This window comes from Bos indicus x Bos taurus, chromosome 2, assembly GCF_003369695.1.
Source record: "Bos indicus x Bos taurus breed Angus x Brahman F1 hybrid chromosome 2, Bos_hybrid_MaternalHap_v2.0, whole genome shotgun sequence".
NCBI lineage: Eukaryota > Metazoa > Chordata > Mammalia > Artiodactyla > Bovidae > Bos > Bos indicus x Bos taurus.
This window is the reverse complement of record NC_040077.1, coordinates 107,136,581-107,158,276: the sequence shown is the minus strand read 5'-3', so window position 1 is coordinate 107,158,276 and position 21,696 is coordinate 107,136,581. Positions and strand designations below refer to the sequence as shown.

The 21,696-nt window shown below is 52.7% G+C and overlaps 1 protein-coding gene across 1 annotated transcript; it reads left to right on the top strand.

Moving 5' to 3' along the window:
- Nucleotides 1–1,325: 1,325 nt before the first annotated feature.
- PTPRN (protein tyrosine phosphatase, receptor type N) lies at nucleotides 1,326–20,676 on the top strand. The gene is made up of 23 exons (XM_027514105.1): nucleotides 1,326–1,503; nucleotides 2,948–2,998; nucleotides 3,262–3,375; nucleotides 6,172–6,268; nucleotides 7,226–7,487; nucleotides 7,570–7,924; nucleotides 8,350–8,481; nucleotides 9,698–9,732; nucleotides 10,408–10,682; nucleotides 10,895–10,981; nucleotides 11,290–11,369; nucleotides 11,564–11,628; nucleotides 12,281–12,499; nucleotides 12,912–13,112; nucleotides 13,213–13,360; nucleotides 13,512–13,585; nucleotides 13,795–13,872; nucleotides 13,995–14,114; nucleotides 15,358–15,524; nucleotides 18,758–18,811; nucleotides 19,472–19,536; nucleotides 19,745–19,818; nucleotides 20,027–20,676. Exons 1-23 carry the CDS (start codon nucleotides 1,389–1,391, stop codon nucleotides 20,096–20,098), a joined length of 2,940 nt encoding a protein of 979 aa, XP_027369906.1. The 5' UTR covers nucleotides 1,326–1,388; the 3' UTR covers nucleotides 20,099–20,676.
- The last annotated feature ends 1,020 nt before the right edge of the window (nucleotides 20,677–21,696 follow it).

Here is a 21,696-nt window from a genome sequence, read left to right as displayed (position 1 = left end):
CAAAAAAAAAAGCCAGTACGTATCCAGTGTTTAGTACAATGGCTGTTCTAAGTGAGCCACATGAGTGTAATTCTCTCAGTCTTCACAGCCACCTCGTACTACTGGTACCTTCATTTCACAGACCAGGAAACTTGGGAGTAGAGAGGTTAAACATCTTGCCCAAACTTATACCCCTAGTAGGTGGTATTTCTAAAACTGGAGTCCAAGCACACATGTGTAACCATTCCTGCTCTTAAGGATGACAATCAGTCAGTCAGTTCAGTCGCTCAGTTGTGTCCCACTCTTTGCAACCCCATGGACTGCAGCATGCTAGGCTTCCCTGTCCATCACCAACTCCCGGAGCATACTCAAACTCATGTCCATCGAGTCGGTGATGCCATCCAACCATCTCATCCTCTGTCATCCCCTTCTCCTCCCACCTTCAGTCTTTCCCAGCACCATGGTCTTTTCCAGTGAGTCAGTTCTTTGCATCAGGTGGCCAAAGTACTGGAGTTTCAGCTTCAGCATCAGTCCTTCCAATGAATATTCACAACTGATTTCCTTTAAGATTGACTGGATGAATCTCCTTGCAGTCCAAGGGACTCTCAAGAGTCTTCTCCAACACCACAGTTCAAAAGCATCAGTTCTTCGGTGCTCAACTTTATAGCCCAATTCTCACATGCATACATGACTACTGGAAAAACCATAGCTTTGACTAGATGGACCTTTGTCGGTCAAGTAATGTCTCTGCCTTTTAATATGCTGCCTAGGTTGGTCATAGCTCTTCTTCCAAGGAGCAAGCGTCTTTTAATTTCATGGCTGCAGTCACCATCTGCAGTGATTTTGGAGCCCCCCAAAATAAAGTCTCTCACTGTTTCCATTTTTTCCCCATCCATTTGCCATGAAGTCATGGCACCGGATGCCATGATCTTAGTGACAGAGAAATCATTAATTGAGATGCGAAAGAGGACACATTCTATTCACTTTTATGCTCCACATCTTAAGGTTATCCTTATCACTTATCCTTCCTGGTCCCCACCCAACGGGAACCCTTCCTGCCAACCCTGAGACTGGGTGATAGAGGCAGTGGCCCTTGGGGAGAAGAATATGTCAAGTTGAGGCCAAGCGAAAATTCTAAAGAGGCACCTACAGTTGGGTGTAGGAGGGCTGGGATAAGGAGCCCCACGAAGACTGCGCTTTTACGCCATGAATGACGCAAATCTACGCCAGAGCCGGGGGTGGGAATGTCGTCACCAGCCGCCTGGGGTTGGCAGAGTTGCGGCGAGAGGGGCGTGTAGACCCCGCCTCAGTGGGTGGGGAGTGGCAGGCCCCGCCTCGGCCCCGCTGGCAGGCTCGGGCTGGCGTCGCTGCGGCTCTGGCTGCCGGGCTGGAGAGCCGAGCCGGGAAGGATGCGGCTCCCGGGGCGGCCTGGGGGTCCCGGGGGATCGGGGGGTCTCCGGGTGCTACTCTGTCTGCTGTTGCTGGGCAGCCGCCCGGGAGGCTGCAACGCCATTAGTGCCCACGGTCAGGAGGAAATGGGGGGTGGGGGCGGGTGCCGAGAGCAGAACTCGGTGGGGTGTGCTGGGGGTGTGGAGGGGAGGGAATGGGAAGTATCACGAAGGTCGGAACCTCGGCTGGAAGGTGTGTGTGGAGTGGGGTAGGGGGAGGCCCGGTGAGCGGAGAGAGAAGAGAGGGCGTCTGCGAGGAAAGGGGCGTAGGCCTGGAGGTGGGGCTGGGAACCCGGGGGCGGGACCTAAGAGAAGAGGGCTCAGGGCAAGTTTGGGGTTTGGGGAGAAGGAATGAGGGTGCGTGTGGACAGAGGGACCTAGAGACGGGATACAAGAGAAGGAAGTGTCCCCGAGGCGCCAAAAAGTGGCGGCGCTGAGGGGTGGAGGAGGGGAAGGAAGGAGAGAGAACCCTGATTTCCAGGCAGTAGAAGTCGGGCCCACGAGCTCTGGGGTCCCATATTTCCGTAGAGGATCAGGCCAAGGGAAGGGCCAGGGTTTCTCTCTTAGCGTGGGAGAGGCTGATCGCTGTAATCTGATCTCCGATAAGAAGCAGACGGCTGGGGAAGGGGGCCAAAGAGGGTGAAGAGGGAGGGGTCGTCTCCCGCCCCCTCCCCACAGTCAGGCCTGGTGCTGACTCACATCTGAGCGGACGGAGACAGTCAGCGCTGACTCATGGGCAGGGGGAGGGTAGGGGCCAGGGGCGCGTGGGGGAAGGGGCGCAAGCTCGCAGTCTGACGCCCTCCGTCCCCATCGGGCTTGGAGGCCAGGGCAAGGTACTTCCTGTGGCGCTGCGGGTTGGTTAGGGTGGAAGATGAAGGCTGGAATGGCGGAGAGGTCAAGTCTTTTAAAGGCTCCTCACTCGGTCGCCCTTCCCTCCCCCATAACTGCTTCCAGGCAAACCCTCAGAGGCGCCGGGCTCAGAGCTTCAGCACCGCGAACAGCGCCAACAGCGCTAGGGCCCCGAACTTAGAGGGACAGTGTGGGGAGCACTGCCTTAGAGCCATTCCACCCTTTCCCATGCGAAGCGGAAGTGTGCTAGGGTTCCCATCTCTTCTGAGTCCCAGGCCAGCATAAGATACTTTTGGAGATATGGGAAGGAAAGTCCCTTTTCCCTCTGAATTTGGACATAAACTACCCCGCAGTAATTCTATCAGAGTAGAAGTTTATGATTCTCCACCATCACCATCCCCATGCACCTGAAGGGCTTCTTCTCCCCATTACTTAGTTAAACAAACTGAGGCTTTTAGGGAAAGAATCCAAACTTGCAGATCTTTGAAATCCAAAGCCAGAGTACCCTCTTAAGAAGAGGAGGCCTCTTCCCTCCTCTCCTCCCAGCTTAAAGCCTTCCTTAGAATGAAAGACTGGATCCCATCTGCTTCCCCCTTCCCTAGCCTGTTCATCCATCTGACCACTGTATGCATAGGGGTATCTGAGCCTCTCTGCTCACCTGTTCTCTACAGGCTGTCTGTTTGACCGCAGACTCTGCTCTCATCTTGAAGTCTGTATTCAGGGTGAGTGAAACCGAACATAAGACTTACAAGTCGGTTGGGGGGTGGGGGGAGGGTACACAGTGAGACAGTAGTGTGTGTGTGGGGGGGGGGGGTGCCTGGAAGTCAGAAGAGGAATTGCACTTGGAGAGAAGGGGGGATGACCTGGAGGAGCAAAGCCGTCTGAAGCCAAAAGAGGAGATAGAGACAGAGCTGTCTATTTGCAACCTGGACTTTGGAAGGCCTCTTGTCCAAGCCCTCTGCTGACACCACTTTTGTGCTCTTAGATGGCTTGTTTGGACAGTGCCAGGTGGGAGTGGGGCAAGCCCGGCCCCTTTTGCAAGTCACATCCCCAGTTCTTCAACGCTTACAAGGTGTGCTCCGGCAGCTCATGTCCCAAGGTGAGGTCTAGATGCACTGGAGGAGAGAGGCTGTAACTTGGTTAGATGAAATGGGGAAGGGAGGGACCATCTGACTCCAGGTTTTCTCTCATGGGACATTCCTATCACACCCACTGTGGAGCCTCAACTTCCCAGACCTTACTGGAGACAGGAGTGGGAGTAGAACCCTAGAGATACGCTGTTCACACTTAGATTCTCTGGAGGAATCCAGAGAAGGCTTCTGGAAGAAGCCACTGGAAGAGGCCAGCATTCATCTCTTTGAGATCAGCCCACTCTCTGGAACTGACTGAGTATTCCAGAGGTAATCCTGGGGTCCTCAGCCAGGAGAACACCCCACTCATTCAATTCATTCATTCAAATAAATTCATTCATTTATTGGGTACTTCTATGTGGCAAACATAGTTTTAGGTGTTTAGGATTTATCAAGGGGTGAAATGAAGATCTCTGCCTACTAGGGTTTATATTCAGGAGATGAAGGGAGGTGCTACATTATATAAATTAGAAAATACTAGTATGTTAGAAGGGGATAAGTGCCATGGAAAAAAACAATTACAGCAGGATAAAGGGATCAGAAATGGTGAGGTAGGAAGCCATACTATTAAAATGAGTGGTCAAGATAGATCTTAGTGAGGCTATGAAATTTGAATAAATACATCAAGGAGGTGCAGATGTTTTCCAGAAGGTTATCTTAGGAAAGAGTATTTTGGTTGGCCAAGGATCTAGAACAAAAGCCCTAAGCATGAGTTTGAGGAACACCATGGAAAACACCTCTACAGAAGGCTGTAGAGGAGTGATGCAGAGGCAGAGCAGAAGATGCAGTCAGGTAGGTAATGATGTTCTAAGATTTTATAGGAGAATGTGTGGACTCTGACCATACTCTGAGTAAAAGAGGAAACCATCACAAGGTTCGAGCATAGGGGTACTTGATATCACTTCTACTTTAAAAGGATCACTCTTGCTGCTGTGTTGAGAATAGGATGTAGGGAATCAATGGTACAAACAGAAATACTAAACATTAAAATATTAACTATTCAGAAGTATAAACTTGGGGAAGGGGCGGGGCTCAGTTTTGATTATACTGAGTTAAGATGTCCACTCAATTAGAATGGAAAGTTGAGTATATAAGATTGGGTTTTGAAAGAGAGAGAGAAGTCTGAAGTAGAGACATAAATTTGGAATTCTTTGGTGTATAGATGGTAATTAAACCCATGAGATGGATGAAAAAGTCAAGGGATTGAGTCAATATGAAGAAAAACCCTAAAGAATTCTATTAAGAGGACCAGGAGAAGGAGGGGAATCAACAAGAGAGGCTGAGAAGGGAGACCCAATGGGGTAGAAGGAGAAACAAGAGTGTTTGGTGTCCTAGAAGCTAAGTGAGAGTGTATCAAGGTGGAAGGAGTGATCAACAGTGTCAAATGATGGTGGTAGCTTAAGTAAGATGAGATCTGAGAACTGACCCTAGATTTATTTATTTATTTTTCCTTTCCCACGGGATTTACCAGGCAAGAATACTGGAGTGGGTTGCCATTTCCTTCTCCAGAGTAACCCTAGATTTAGATATACAGAAGCCACTGGTGATCTTGATGATAGTTTTAGTAGAGTAGTTGGGGGGAAAAATCCTGAATAGAGTGGGTAAGAGAGAATGGAAGGGAAGGAAGTGGATACAGCCAGCAGAGATAACACTTTCAAAGAGTCTTGCTACAAAAAAATGGGGTGACAGCTGGAGGGGAATGTGGGATTCAAACAGTATTTTTATTATAACATGGGAGAAATTGCATTGTGTTTGTATATGAATGGGAATAATTCAGTAGACAACAGGAGAAAACAATGATATAGGAAAAAGGGGAGAATTGTGGGGAAGATGTTCTTGAGTAGGTTAGCAGGGGATGAAATCTAGTGCCCAAGTGGAGGATTGGCCTTTTATAGAAACACAGATAGTTCATCTTATGTTAATAGGCAAAAAGGCAGGTATAGATCCCATGATATGAGTTAAAAGCAATATGAGTATTAATCCAGAAGCAAGCAAAAAGGAATGGGAGTAGGTGGGACTGGAGAGTAGGAGGTTATCCTTTTAGAATAGATGACTGACTTTTCCTGCAAGCAGAGTTCATTGAGGGAAATGGTCAAACAGATCTGCCTTCAGGATAAGATGATGATAATGAAGGCTTAAAACAGGTGTATAAGTGCTTTGGAGGTTTCCAAGCATTTTTAAGTCCCTGATTGCATTTAATCTTTACTACTGAACTGAACTGAACAGACCCATAAAGTATACGTTATTCCCACTTAAACCACCACCACCACAAATAAAGAAAACTAAGGTTCAGGATCAATAAAAATAAGGTGAATAATAATATTGATGAGAGTAATAATGATAGCATTTATTGAATACTCATAATGTGTCAGGTACTATTCTAACCATTTTATATTGTGTTTTAACTATCACAACAATTTTAGGAGGTATAAAGCCCCATTTTCCAGATAAGAGCACTAAGGCTCACAGAGGTTCAGCTAAGGACATACAGTTAGTAAGTGGCAGAGGATTTAAACCCAGTCTCACCGGAAGCAGTCTCACTTCCAGATTTGCACCTGGGGGTGGGGTGGGGGGAGGCGGAAAGGACAACTCAGATCACCCACCAGGTTTCTGGACCCCCTCCACTGCTCCTGGGCTCTTCCCAGTTCAGTACACTGCAGGGTAGAGGGTGCAGTTTTGATCTGCACTGGCCCCTGTTACTGAGCCCTCAGACTGTCCCAAGCCTGAGGGACAATCTCCATCTCACTCTTTTCTCTCCCTGGAAGGACTGTCCTGGCATGATGACCTCACCCAGTATGTGATCTCCCAGGAGATGGAGCGTATCCCCAGGCTTCGCCCCCCTGAGCCTCATCCAAGGGACAGGTAGGCATCATTTGTCATCAGCTCAAGCATTGCAAGGCTGGTGCATCTGTGGTCCTCCTGATGGAGAGAGGAAAGTATGTACAGAGACCAGCAGGCTGGGGCATGGGTGAAAAAGGCTCTGGAGTGGTCAATTGATATTCCCACATGCCCAACATGAGCTGAGCTCATCCCTGGGGATCTAGCAAAACAAGGGCATTCAAAACTGGGGGATTTTTTTTTTTTTTTTGCCGGATAAAGTCTTTTCTTAAAATTTTTATCATAGCATAGTTGATTCACAATGTTAAAGACTACTTTGAAACATTTGGACATTTGGTATTTTAAAAGAAGCATCAAAGCAGTCATCATGGAACAGATTAGAATTTTGTCAGACTGCGGCTGTTTAATGTTCAGTTTTATTACTACATGGTAAGAGGTACCATCTTCCTATTATGGTTAGGGGCTCTGAAGGCATCATTCAGGCTCTGTAAAGCAAAGGAAAGTAAATGAGGGCTTGGGGCTCAGAGGATGATACCAGGTGAAGAAGGCAGAGTTGGGTAGGACGGGACACGGCACTGAATGTTTGGATGTGTGCTTGGGGACGTGCACACAGGGGCAACGGGGCAAGTTGCAGCCACAGTTCTTCTAGAGCAGTTCCCAGCTCCCTTCCTCTGCTCCCCACTCTCCCCTTTTCTGTCCTTAGCTTCATGCTTCATCAGCTCTGCTGCTGTGTTTCAGGGACCCAGGCACGCTTACCAGGGAGGTGATGACCTCTACCCAGGTGTAGACCTCTGGCCCTTCTCCATGCTACTCTCTCCTCTCCTGAGGCTACCTCATCTCTTGAGAGATCAGGTTTACTTTAGGCTAAGCCTGCCTGGCCCCCAGCATCTCTGCCTCATAGATTCTGTACACTGTTGCCCCACACACCCAACACACATGCACACACACACCCACACACACACACTTTGCTTTCCTCCTCAGATCTGGCTTGGTGCCCAGGAGACCTGGTCCCGCTGGGGAGCTGCTTTTACAGGGCATCCCCACTGGCTCCGCCCCAGCTCTGCAGCATCGGCTTCCTCGACCTTCAGTAGGTGGGGGCAGAGCTGGGGCGGGCTCCCCCCTGTCCCCTTTGCAGGCTGAGCTGCTGCCCCCTCTCTTGGAGCATCTGCTGCTGCCCCCACAGCCCCCGCATCCTGCCCTGAGTTATGAACCTGCCCTGCTGCAGCCCTACCTGTTCCATCAGGTGAGCTCTAGACACTGGCCCCCTCCCAACCCTAATCCCCATGCTGACATCTGCTCTTATCCCAATCTCTGGTTTCCCACAGTTTGGCTCCCGCGATGGCTCCCGGGGCTCAGAGAGCTCCCCAGGAATGGTCAGTGTTGACCCCCTGCCCAAGGCTGAAGCCCCTGCCTTCCTCAGTCGAGCTGGCTCCAAGGGCATGTTTGGGGCTCACCCTGGCCACTCCTATGGGGACCCTCCAGGGCCTCCACCTGCTCAGCTTTTCCAGGAGTCAGAGCTGTTCTACCTGGCCCAGGAGTCACAAGTGCCCAGCAGGACCAGGGCACCAAGGCTGCCAGAGCCAGGGGGCAGCAGCCGGGCAGGGGACTCCTCGGAGGGCTATGAGGAGGAAGGACTAGAGGGTCGTGAGGAGAAACCTCCCGCCCCAGCAGAGCAGCCAGGTAACCGTGGCCTCAGCATCCACTCCATGCCTATGGGGCTGCTTTCTGCGGGGGCAGAGATGGGGGGGTCTGTCCTGACTATGCATGCACTTGTTAATTTGTCCTTAAAGTCATCTGTACACTCAACTAATGCCTACTGACTGCCTGCTCTCTGCCAGGCATAAGTAGGCATTGAGGATACAGTAGTGGGTGGAGCTGACATGCCTTCTCCAGCTAGGGAATCGAGGAGTCCCTACTGGGCCTGAAGTTTGGTCTTGACACCTGAAGGGCTTTCCCCCAAAGTGTGGACAAAGATGGGAAGGGGAGGGCATCCGTGTCCTGGTGTTTGAAAAGTTCCTAAATGTGGGGGTCCCCACCCACCTGCAAACTCATCCCGTAAGTTCATCCTGGCACCAGTCCTGAGCTCCGTGTCTGGCTCCCAGCAGATGTGACTCTGCAGAGAGTGGCCGCTGTGCTGGCGGGCTATGGTGTGGAGCTGCATCAGCTGACCCCAGAGCAGCTCTCTACCCTCTCGACCCTGCTGCAGCTGCTGCCCAAGGGTGCCAGACAAAATCCAGGTGAGTGTCAGGGCAGAGAGACTGCCAACCCCACAGAGGCCTCTTGCCCCACTTCTCAAGGCCACAAGAAACAGTCTAGAGGGGAAGGGCCAAGCTCAGGGGAGGGAGTTGGTTTGAGACACGGAGTCATTGACAGCCACGGTCAGGAAGCAAGGGGTGAGGTGGTGAGCTGAGGAGTTAGAGCCGGAAAGGACTGGGAGATGGAAGTAATGGGGAAAGAAGCCAATGAGGGTGTGAGCTGGGGATCTGGAGGCACCGGGAAGGCTAGGCAGAAGATGCTGATGACCTAAGGTCATTGCCAAGAAGCCACTAATTGACAGGTAAGAGAGGACTGTGCAAAGAATAGCTTTGAGGGATGTGGCCAAAAATAGGGAGGAGTTGATCAAGCAATGGTTGCTCAGAAGGTAAAGAGTCTGCCTGCAATGTGGGAGACCCGGGTTCCATCCCTGGGTCGGGAAGATCCCCTGGAGAAGGAAATGGCAATCCCACTCCAGCGTTCTTGCCTGGAAAATCCCACGGGTGGAGGAGCCTGGTGGGCTATGGTCCATGGGGTCACAAAGAATCAGTTACGACTGAAGTGACTGAGCGTGCATGCATGAAGCAGAAGGGACTTCCCCAGGTGGTGCTAGTGGTAAAGAACCTGCCTACCAATGCAGGAGACATAAGAGATGTGGCTTTGATCTCTGGGTTGGGAAGATATAGAGGAGGGCACAGCATCCCGCTCCAGAATCCCGTGGAGCCTGGCAGGATACAGTTCATGGGGTCACAAAGAGGCGAATACAACTGAAGTAACTGAGCCCATGATGCAGAAGCCCAGAAGCATGGGGCTTCCCAGGTGGTACAGTGGTAAGGAATCCACCTGCCAATGCGGGAGAAACAAAAGAAGTGGGTTCAATCCCTGAGTCAGGAAGATACCCTGGAGAAGAGCATGGAAATCCAGTCCAGTATTCTTGCTTGGCGAATCCCATGGACAGAGGAGCCTGGTAGGCTACAGTCTCTGCAGTCACAAAGAGTCAGACATGACTGAGGGACTAACACACTCAGAGGCATGAGGCCATGCTTAGGATGAACTCAACAACAGCCTTGGTTACTGACTGTGGGGAGAGCCCATAGCAGATGCCACAGACTCAGAGCTACCAGCCCTTTCTCCTACCTGCGTTGTGTGGACCTTGGCCTTGGCCCTTTGCCCAGAGTTTTGTTTTTCCTGTCTCTACAGGAGGAGCTGTAAACGTTGGAGATGACATCAAGAAAGTGAGTTTGCAACACCTCCCTGACCCGTAAGGCAGCAAACGCCCTTAGCTGAAATCTAAATCTCAGGCTCAGGACCCAGAATCTGTATTCTCTGACCCTTCAACAGAGGCCCGGAGGCTGCAAGTCATTGTTTAAAGTCTCACCTCAGGCTGAAGGCAGAGCTGGGACCAGAAGCGAGAATTCTTGATTCACTGCTTTTTTTTCACTGCAGTCGTGTCAGACCTTGCTCTTGAAATGAGATCCTTAGGCGAAGGGAGGGAAGGGAGCAGGCAGGCTCCTGACTGCCCTACAGCTTGAGGCTCTGTCCGTTTCACACGTTGGATTTCTAAGATTGTGTGGCTAAACAAAAGTCGAAAAAGCACTGGCTGCCTGTTCATCTTCTCCCCTAACTCCAGCTTTCCTCACTCTGGAATTTCTCCCCACTCCAGCCCCATTCTGTCAATTATTACTTATCATGAATAATCATTCATTCAGCCCTTTATTCATTCATTCATTCATCCACTTGGCTCACTTTCCTGGATGCCCTCTCAGTACCCAATGCTGACCTGGGTCTGGGGATAGAAAGAGAAACGAGTCATAAGCACCCCTATGGGAACTCAGGGTCCAGATTGTAGACCCCCTTTCCTTAACCCCTTCACTGTTAGAGACCTTACCTCTATCCTCTCTTCTAAACAGACAATGGAGGAGCAGGTTCAGGGCGAAGACCCAGCAGAGCCTCCACCCCCAATGCCCTCCCTGCCTGGATCCCCCACTGGCAGTTCCACCTCCAATAAAGCCCAGAAGGAGCTGAGCACCAGATCCTCTGAGCCCCCGAAAGCTGCTGGCCCCCCCGCCACTCCAGTCCTGGTAGAGAAGAAAAGCCCGCTGGGCCAGAGCCAGCCCACCATGGCGGGGCAGCCCTCCACTCGGCCATCAGCAGAGGAATACGGCTACATTGTCACCGACCAGAAGTAAGGGCTCCCGCGCGGGGCAGCCTCTTGTTCCCTTGGGGGTTGGGCTGGCCTGCCTTGGGAGGCAGAGAGCAGAAACGCAGATGTGAAGTAGATGGGGGTGGGGGGGACTGGTCTGCACCTCTGGATGTCTTGACACCCTTGGAGGGTGTTTCAAGAAAGTGGCCAAGAGGGTCCCCACTTTCCTTCCTCTACCGGCTCTGCAACTCCAGGCCCTTGAGTCTGGCTGCAGGAGTGAGGCTGCTGGAGATCCTGGCTGAGCACGTGCACATGTCCTCGGGCAGCTTCATCAACATCAGGTGGGGCTCAATCTGGCTGGGGCGGCAGGTAGCTTGAAGGGGGTGGGGCCTAGGGGGCTCAAGGGAGGAGGGGAAGACAAACTCCAGGTAAGGGGCCGAGGTCAGGTCACAGATGTTTCCAGCTTCATTGAAGGTACAGCCACACTTTGCCCTGCTGCTGGCCTGTCCAGTATCTTCCCTCCTGAAACATCCTCGTATGGCATGGGTTTCAGCCCCATCCTCTAATAGGGAGAGGACCAGAGCGGATCTCTCATTTTGAATCTGGGATCTGTGATGGGTGAGGCAGTAATATACCTCCTATTCGGCAGTGTCGTGGGACCAGCCCTTACCTTCCGCATCCGGCACAATGAACAGAACCTGTCTTTGGCTGATGTGACCCAGCAAGCCGGTAATTACTTCTTCACCCGAGCCCTAGTTGTATAGACCCAGACCGGTGGCTGATGCTCTCCTTGAAACATTCCCAGACCCAGGAATATTCCCAGACCCGGGCCATATGGGCCTGGCCTGCCACGGGGCATTGCATGGCATGGGGTGGAGACCATATTGGGGCTGGAGAGGATCTGACCTCCGTCCTCCCTGCAGGGTTGGTGAAGTCTGAACTGGAAGCACAGACAGGGCTCCAGATCTTGCAGACAGGAGTGGGACAGGTATGAGATAACTGAAGAATCAGTCAAAGTCCCCGCTGGCTGATGCTGCCCACCAGAAATGAAGGCAGTCTTGGCAGAACAGGAGCTGAAATACACCACCTTTGCTGAAGCAGCCCTCCTCCATGCAGTTTTCTTTCCAACCAGCAGATGGCCCCAGTGGCTCCAGCTCCCTGTAGGATCAGCCTTCTATAGGCAGCCAGCTCACCTGGAAGAACTACCTGAGATGGCCCAGCCGTCCATAGATATGCTAGAGCAAAGTCTCAGATTCCAAGGGAAAACATTACACAGAAAGGACTTTGAACTCAAAATATGCTTCTATTATGCATCCAACACTGATGCCTCGTGTTCTACTATTTGACTTCCTGGGTCTCTATACTTCTCTACATCCATTTTTTAATGCAAAAACTCCTAGGGAGAGTCACCCACTAAGTCTCTGGCAGTACAATGTGGTTGAGTTGGTCCCATGGGGATTGAGAAAGAGGGATCTTGGGTCTACGTGAGTCCCTCTGCCTGTACCACCATGTCCCTGCCTCTCAGCTTTTCCCCAGGAGATATCCTAGCAGGGAGTGGGGTGTGGGACAGGAGTGAGGAGCAGCTCCTAAGTCTCCCCGCACCACCACTGCCCACCTTGATTCTAACCTTGTTCCCACAGAGGGAGGAGGCAGCCGCCATCCTTCCCCGACCGGCCCACAGCACTTCTCCCATGCGGTCCGTGCTCCTTACTCTGGTGGCCCTGGCGGGTGTGGCTGGGCTGCTCGTGGCCCTGGCAGTGGCTCTGTGTGTGCGGCAGCATGCACGACAGCGGGACAAGGAGCGCCTGGCCGCCCTGGGACCCGAGGGGGCCCATGGTGACACGACCTTTGAGTACCAGGTGTGCAGCCCCAGAAGCTTGTTGATGAAAGGGAATGGAAGGGGCTCAGGAGTCTGGGTCTCATGTAAGATGAGGGCAGGGAGTTGGATATCCAGGCAGGGGCTGGAGAAGCCCCAGCAAGGGGATGTCGTGGGGGCATTTTGAATGGATGGGAATTGAGAACAGGTGGTTCCTGAAGTTCTCCCCAATACCACCATTCAGGGGGTTCTGGATTCTGCTCTGTAATATCTGAAGTTGTCATGGGCCACACCCAAGCAGAACAGCCCTGGAAAGGATGAGGCAGAAGACCCAGGGCAGAAGACCCCACCCCAGAGGAGACAGGTTTCATTCAAAAGCAATCCAGGACCATCCTAAGGACTCTGTTGAAAAGGCTTCAGGAGAACATGGATCCTGCCCTGTCCTTCTTCTGCAGGATCTATGCCGCCAGCATATGGCTACAAAGTCCCTGTTCAACAGGGCGGAGGGTCCACCCGAGCCCTCTCGGGTGAGCAGCGTGTCCTCACAGTTCAGCGATGCTGCCCAGGCCAGCCCCAGCTCCCACAGCAGCACCCCGTCCTGGTGTGAGGAGCCCGCCCAAGCCAACATGGACATCTCCACGGGACACATGATTCTGGTCAGGATGGGGCATGGGCCCAGATGCAGGGAGGGGACCGGGTGGTGGGAGGGGCAGGGCTGGCAGTGGGGGCCGGCGCCAGGCTGTGGTGTCCTTGCAGGCCTACATGGAGGACCACCTTCGGAACAGGGACCGCCTGGCCAAGGAGTGGCAGGCCCTGTGTGCCTACCAGGCGGAGCCCAACACCTGTGCCACTGCCCAGGGTGAGGGCAACATCAAAAAGAACCGCCACCCTGACTTCCTACCCTGTGAGTGAGTCCTGTTGGCCCAGCCTTCTGTCTGCTGGGAGTCCGGAGGGCTTGGGGTAGGGGCTGGGCTCCTGGCTGAGGCTGAGTGGCAGAGGTGCCAGGACCCCAGTGACCAGAGGGGTTTCTGGGGTGGGGTGTGGGGTCTGTGCAGATGACCATGCTCGCATCAAGCTGAAGGTGGAGAGCAGCCCTTCTCGGAGTGATTACATCAATGCCAGCCCCATTGTGAGTGGCTCCCATCTCCTCCCCCATATTCATCCTGCCCCTATAGACTCCATTTCCCGCTCCCCAAGGTCCTGGAATTGTGGGCCTGATATCCGGCATGGAAATGGGAGTTCTGAGGCTCCCCCAGACCCTGGCCTGCTCCCTTTGACCAGACCTCTCCATAATGGCATTTCCTATTCTGGTTCATGATGTATTTTCCCTGCCCCCAGATTGAGCACGACCCTCGGATGCCAGCCTACATAGCCACACAGGGACCGCTGTCGCATACCATTGCAGACTTCTGGCAGGTGGGCTTTTGGAGGGAGGGTGTCTCCAGGGACCGGGGTCCCTTGTGGGAAGCCAGGGCCAACCAGGTCCCAGGGAGGTTAGAATGGAGCTTACCTGGGTGCTAGACATCATCTGTCCCTAGATGGTGTGGGAGAGTGGCTGCACTGTCATCGTCATGCTGACCCCGCTGGTGGAGGATGGTGTCAAGCAGTGTGATCGCTACTGGCCGGACGAGGGTTCCTCCCTCTACCACGTATATGAGGTCAGCAGAACCCCACGGCCAGGAGAAAATGGGGGTGGGGAAAGTGGGTGGTGCACCCTTCATACATGTGCGACTGTATATGTATATAAACATCCATGTATTACACATATTCACACATGCTGTGCTGTGCTTACTCACTCAGTCGTGTCCAACTCTTTGAGACCCCATGGACTGTAGCCCGCAAGTCTCCTCTATCCATGGGGATTCTCCAGGCAAGAATACTGGAGTGGGCTGCCATGCCCTTCTCCAGGGCATCTTTCTAACCCAAGAATTGAACCCAGGTCTCCTGCATTGCAGGTGGATTCTTTACTGTCTGAGCCACCAGGAAAGCATTCACATGCATACATATATGCGTATACATGTGTGTATGTGTGTGTCTAGTCTAGGGCTGAAAAGCACTTGTAGGGACCTATGATGAAAGGTACAGATATAAAACTATAAAACCACTGAAACTAAGGTAAGAAGCTAAGAGCCAGGAGTACAGTTTTGAGACAGGGAAGATAAGTATACTCGAAGACCAAGACTTAGTCCTACTTTTATTGAGTCTAGTTTAGATCTGAGTTTCCTGGAGGCCAAAGCAAAGAAAGAAATGCTGCCAATCACACATGTTGCTTATGAAAAATAGAAAAACACTGGGGGTGGTCTGGGCAGAGACACTGTAGAGGAAGAAGAAACATTCCTGACCAATAGGAAGTGACCCCCCCCCCCCCCCAATAAAACAAGAGATGTTATTTGCACAACAGAAGCTTCTTGTCTCTAAATGAGCTCTGGATAACAAATTTTCAGCATTAGATGAGCACACAATACTTTCTCATTTTAAGCTTTAAAAATTGGTCCTGCTTGGGGTTAAAGAAAAAAATCAAATGAAAATACAGAATTTTATCAAAGTTTATGGTGTGTAACACAGACACTGTGCTAGTCTTTGCACAAAAGAGGAAGGAGACACTGATTTCAGGAAGCACACAGGACTTCCCGGAGGGTCCAATGGTTAAGAATCCGAGCTGCCACTGCAGGGGGCACAGGTTCGATCCGTAGTCGGAGAGCTATGGTCCCGCTATGCGGCCAAAAAGACTAGTTGTGTCTAGGTGGAAAAGCCTCCAGTTGTCCTGAGCAGTCCATAAGTCCTAGACACAGATGGCTAGGGTTCTTGGGGACAGCTGAGTGAGCTTCCTGACTGGCCTGGGAGGCCGGGAGGATTTGGAGAGGCCCTGCCGCGCTCAGGCCTGCGCGCCCACCCTCGCAGGTGAACCTGGTGTCGGAGCACATCTGGTGCGAGGACTTCCTGGTGCGGAGCTTCTACCTGAAGAACGTGCAGACCCAGGAGACGCGCACGCTCACGCAGTTCCACTTCCTCAGCTGGCCGGCAGAGGGCACCCCGGCCTCCACCCGGCCCCTCCTGGACTTCCGCAGGTGAGCCGGCACCCCTGGGAGGTGGGGCGGCCCGAGGAAGGCTCCCAGAAGCCCGGGAGAGAGCAGCCTAGGAGCAAGGGGGCCGGGAGCCGGGCTCTGGCGCCTCCCCGCAGCCTATCAGCTCCTCCTGGGGCCCCAGGTCAGGAGAGGCAGGCCCTCTCGCCCGACCTGGAGCCTCAGCTTCTGGTCTGCTGGTGTCCCCTTCTAGACACCCCCAAACCAGGACTGACTCTGACCTCCTGGCGTCCCCTTCGGAACACCACCCCCCAAACCAGGACTGACGCTCTGTCTCGCTGTGCCCATCCGTCCATTGCTGTGGTCCAGCTCCTGACTGCTCGCTCTCTCTGCTGGCTGGCTGCCTCTTCCCTCTCTCTTGCCCTCTTTTTCTATCTCCCACTCTTTCTCCATAACCTTCTTCTCCCTCCGCCCCGCTATACCCTGAAAGGCTCATCTTGTTTCTAGCTCCCTCCCTCCCTCTCTCCTTCTCCTTGGTCCTTGCTGTCTATTTCCTCCTGTCCTGTGTTTCCTGGTGTCCAGTCTCTATGTCTGTTGTCCCCCTGCTTTCTCTCACTCCCCCCTGCCTTCCCCCTTCTTTACCCTCTGTATCTCTTTGCCTCTGTTTTTATTTCTTTCCCTCTTTCTCTCCCTTCCTTCCCACTTTTCTCTCCCCCACCCTCCCTCTCCCCCTCAGCTCTCTCTCCATCGTTCTGTCTCACAGTCTGTCTCACTCCCCAACTCCATCCACATTTCCCCGCTCTGCACCTCTCCCTGTTTCATCTCTCAGCTGTTTCCTTCACCTCCCTCCCATCTCTGCCTATTTACTCTGCCTCTCTTTGTCTCTGTCTCCCCCCTCCTCTCTTTCTCTACATGTCTCTGCCTCTCCGTTGCTCTGTCTCCCCTCTCTGTCTCCTCCCTCTTCTCTCTCTCTCTCACGGCTGCCAGCGTCATTTTTGTGATCTGCAGCTAGTATTCTCACTCCAGTTGCATAGTCACAAAAGTGATCACTGGCAGGTGTGGCCGCTGCATGGATGGGACATGAGGACATGTGGCCCAGGGACCACCCTGAAGGGTGATGGGAGAGCTGGGGGCTGGGGAGATTCAGGGAAGGGACAAATACTATCAAAGGGAGTTGCAGGTGGGCGGGAATCTCTGGACTCTTGGGGACTCATGGAACCAGGTGGGGGCTGGGACAGGAAACCAACAGGGGGACTTGCCCTCTTCAGATGCTAAAACCGTGTCCAGGCCTCCAGAGTGCCCTGCCTTCCCTCCACAGATAGGTGGCTGAGAAGCCTGCTGCCATGGCAGGGACCTCACCCACACTGCAGCTTCCTCCTGCTTCTCTGCCCCTTGCCGGGCCGCTCTGAGGTCTCTAGGTGCTGGGCAGAAAGCAGAGGAACAGAACTGGGGCAGGAACCTGGGGGTAGTTTCTGAGCCTCAGGACAATGGTTTCTAACTGGGGTCCATGCAACCTAAGGTACAGGCTTCTTGAAGGCACCATCAAGGGTATCAGGGGTAATTTTTGTTTTCCATATTTAAAAATCTTTATAAAATGAGTGCATGGACTTATTTTAAGGCTGCACAGGTAAGCAAAAAGGTTATGTTTCTTTGCTTCAGGCTGGAATTATGTAAACTCAATTGGCTTAGACACCCAGAACAAATTAATTGCTGCTTAATAAATAATGTTTTGGTGAAGGTCTATCAGAGGGAAGGCAAAATAAATTTTGAAGTCTTAGAAAATGACTGATCAAGTTCCTTGACCTCCATCTGTTTTCTTACCTGTGAAATGAGATTGATGACCCATACCTTAAGGGATTGTTACAAAAATCAGTAGCATGAAATCTATAAAATCTACTTTAAGTGCCAGGTACATAGCAAAAGTAAAAGTGAAAGTTGCTCAGTCGTGTCAGACTCTTTGTGACCCCCTGGACTATACAGTCCATGGGATTCTCCAGGCCAGAATAATGGAGTGGGTAGCCTTTCCCTTCTCTAAGGGATCTTCCCAACTCAGGGATAGAATCCAGATCTCTTGCATTGCAGGTGGATTCTTTACCAGCTGAGCTACCAGGGAAGCTCCAGCATATAGCAAAGGCTCTGTTAATTCCAAGTACTATTTGTTGTCATTATTATTAACTGATTGGGAGCCACCGTGACAACTTCTGTTCAGCCCCAGCCCTGATCTACCAGCCGATACGCTAAGGAATCACGTGGACTTCTAGAAAACCATTCAAGTCACCTGGCCCCAGCAAGCCTGGGGGTACCAGACTGGGAGACCACTAAGTTCCAAGCTCCTCTGAAATGCTCTAATAACCCCTCAAAAGGTTTTCCCTTGCCCTTGTCCTTTGGGAGTATCAGGAGTCTGCAAGTGACTCTCAAGTCAGGAATGTCATAAGGAACAAGGGCAGGTTAGACTGGGCCATGAGAGAGGGAGAACCCACCTGCTCCTTGCTGAGCTGTGGTCCAAGAAGCAGAGTCTGAGGTCCAGGTGGACCCATAGTCTGAATATGACCCAATCACAGAGCACCTGTGCTGGGGTAAGACTTATCCAGGGAGACAGTGGGCGGCAGTATATTCAGAGCTGAGGGGTTGTCATCCCCTCACCAGAGGAACTCTGCACCCAGAGCTACAACCAGACCTCACTGCTGGTGAGGACCACAAGGAGCCTGGGTGGGAGGGGAACACCCAGGGGCAGAGCAATAGTGTGCTCTGACACTCTTGAAGTCACCTGAACACCTATCCTCCCTGAACTTCAGGCAGGGGAGACTGTTAATATTATGACATTTTATCTTTAATAGTGCCATCATTTAATGAGCACCTACTGTGTGCCAGATTTAGCACTTAGTCCTTTATATGGATTATCTCATAATCCATGTAATAAGAACCCTAAGAAGGAGGTTACTATTACTATCATACCCGTTTTACAGGTAAGAAAACTGGGGCTTGAAAGGTTTTTATCGGTTGATCTGATTTATCAGGTTTTATCTGATAAATCAGAGCAACTGATTTATCAGTTGTTCCAGGTGCATAGCCTAGGCCCATAGTGACAAGGCAAGCCCAGTGCCCCCCAACACCATCTCTGGTTCTTGGCCTCCAGCCACAACTCCTCCGTCCAGCCGTCTTCCCTCCTCAGCCCTGGGCAGGTGGGGAGAAAAGGAAGACAAGCCCACAGGTGTGTGTCTCAGTTCCCCTTTGCCTCTGCTGGTGCCCCCTGGCCTCATGCCCATTTCTTGTTGCAGGAAGGTGAACAAGTGCTACCGGGGCCGCTCCTGCCCCATCATCGTGCACTGCAGGTGCGTACTCGATTGGAGGGGGTGGGGGGTGGGGGGACAGGCCAGGCCCAAGCCAGGGGGCCCTGAAGGGGGCACATCCTGGTTCCCACCCCTCTCTGGTCCTGCTCTCTGTGTGCATCTCCCAAGCACACTGTTTGACTGTCCCCTTGATACTAGCAAACAACAGCCCACGGGCCAAATTCAGCATACCATCTATTTTCTTATTGGCCCATGAGCTAAGAATGATGTCCCCATTTTTAAATAGTTGAAGGAAAAAAAAGAACACACGACAGAGGCTATATGTGGCCCACAAAGTTGAAAATATTTACCATCTTGCCATTTACATAAGACGTTGGCTGAAGGAAAGCCTGCCCAGTGGCTAGAAATGGCTATTCCCATTCCCTCTCACTGCCTCCACCTCAGGGTGGAGCCAGGGCTCTCCTTTTCAGTTGGCTCATTGCCCAAGAGACACCCCATGAGTCACAGGCTCCCCACTCAAGGCCCAATTCCCAGGACCCAGGAGCTATGACCCCATCCCTAATCCTCGGCTCAGTCATGCCATCCAACCCCGCAGCTAACCCTAACGGCTCCACCGCCGTCTCTACCCCAAGCCTCCATGTCCCCTCCCCTCCCCCTTCCTGCTGGGTCCCCAGCTCAGCCTGTCACCATCTCCTACTGCAGTGATGGTGCAGGGAGGACAGGCACCTACATCCTCATCGACATGGTACTGAACCGCATGGCAAAAGGTAAGGCCCCTCCCCACCATGTCCCCAGCCCAGCCCCAGATTAGAGTCTCCCCAGCCCCTGGGGTCACAGGAGTTCGTGGAGGGCAGGTCGCCACACCCCCAGGTAATCCTCTGAGCCTCCCATCCCAAGATGCCCTAGGCTTTCTGGGTCCTACCCTCCTCTGGACACCCTCTGAGCATCTGTGTATCCCCACACCCCTCCCACCAGGAGTGAAGGAGATCGACATTGCTGCCACCCTGGAGCATGTCCGTGACCAGCGGCCTGGCCTTGTTCGCTCTAAGGTGACTGTTTCTCTCTACACCTACCCTAGCCATGACCTTTCCCCAGGGAAAGTTGCAGTGGCCTGCCTCTCCTGCCTGCCTCCAAATCTCCCCAAGGAGGGCTCTCTCCTTCTCCCCCAAGTAACCGCCCCAAAGCCCACCCCCCCATCCCAGGGCAGGAGCAGAGGCCGGGCCTCCCCATAACCCTCCTCCCTCTACCCTTCCCCAGGACCAGTTTGAGTTTGCCCTGACAGCTGTGGCGGAGGAGGTAAATGCCATCCTCAAGGCCTTGCCCCAGTGAGACCCCTGGAGCCCCTCTGTGGGCAGCCCAGCCTCCACTCCCTCCTTGCCTGTGTGAGCATCTATCTGTGCACTCGCTCTCACCACCACACCCGCCACCTTGGCCCCTCCTGGGCATGTCCAGCCCTTCCAAGAGGAGCGTGTAAGGAAGGGGAAGCAAGATGGGGCATACAGGAACCCCTGGTGTCCCCTGGGGGAGCTGGCAGCCAGTCAGAAGGAGAGGAAAGTCATGGGCACCAAATTCTACCCACAATTTCCTCCTGTCCAACTTCCCTGACCCCCATTTCCCGCCACTCTGGATGCTCCCAATATGTCTGTGTGGACGCCCTCCGCCCTCCAGTGTGGCTAGAATGGGGCAGAGGGGCCACCATGCCCAGATCGTCCTCCTCCCTTAGCCCCTGCTGCCCGCTGTCCTGCCTCCATGACCCACACTGTGGCCCTTGCCCCTCCTGCCCCCTCCCCTCACCCTTCCGCCACGTGCCACTCAACTCGCTCCCCCTGGCACAAGAGAACATTTCTGGAAAAATCTACTTTTGTATCAATGTGAATAAAGTTAGTGTGTCGTGTGTGCAGCTGCAACCCAGACCTCCTACGCATTTCTCTGCTTTGCTTCCAGGCTTCAGCCCCAGCCTCAGCCTGGAGCAGGCCCTGCTGCGTTTCAGGAGGTGCAGACAATTATGGGAGAGCCGGGCGGTGGAGTCAGGCTCTTCAAGGCTTGCATGGAAGCAAATGACAATCGGGCAGTAGTTTTTATGCTGTACTTCCTACATGTCTGATAGCCTCCAAGGTGCTTGACAACCATTAACTGGTTTAATCTTCAGGACACGCTACCAATTAGCCCCATTTTACAGACAGAGAGACTGCACAGAACTTGCCTGAGGTACCACAACTAGTTAAGTGGTGGAGTTGGGATTCCAACACAGGCATGCTTGGCCTCTTTGCTGCATCTCCTCTCAGTTCTAGGGCAGCAGCTTCGCACCCTTCGGCCTCAGGAATAATATACATCATGCAGGATGGAGGTTAGGACTAAATGAGGTGATACAGGCCAAGTGCTCACCACAGCTTAAGCAGAATTAGCTAAACTCTGGTAACGACTCACAGACTAGGCCTGTGAGATGTCACAACATTCATTCACCTCGGGGCAAAGGGCACTTTCTCCCCATTCCCCTGGAATGCCCCCACTCTGTATGGCCTCAGAGGAGACTCCATCCGCGTGTTCCTTGGACAACAGTGGTACACACAGAAATGAGGCAAAAACAGCCTTGAGCCTGGAGCTACTCAGGAATTAGGGCCACCTCACCTTGCCAAGGCTCAGAAAGTCAAAGTGTTGGTCACTCAGTCCTTTCCAGCTCTTCACGACCCCATGGACTGTAGCCCACCAGGCTCCTCTGTTCATGGAATTTTCCAGGCAAGAATACTGGAGTGGGTTGCCATTTCCTTCTCCAGGGGATCTTCCTGACCCGGGGATCAAACCTGTGTCTCCTGCATTGCAGGCAAAATTATTTACCATCTGAGCCTCCAGGGAAGCCCAAGGCTCAGGCCCCCACATGAAAGATGGGCAAGTACCACCTGTCCTGCTCAGAGAGAGAAGGGACAGTG

Coding starts and splice junctions, on each gene's coding strand:
- PTPRN (XM_027514105.1), top strand. CDS start 1,389: ATGCGGCTCCCGGGGCGGCCTGGGGGTCCCGGGGGATCGGGGGGTCTC. Junction 10,683..10,894: donor TACATTGTCACCGACCAGAA/GTAAGGGCTCCC, acceptor CTGCAACTCCAG/GCCCTTGAGTCTGGCTGCAG. Junction 18,812..19,471: donor CCCATCATCGTGCACTGCAG/GTGCGTACTCGA, acceptor CTCCTACTGCAG/TGATGGTGCAGGGAGGACAG.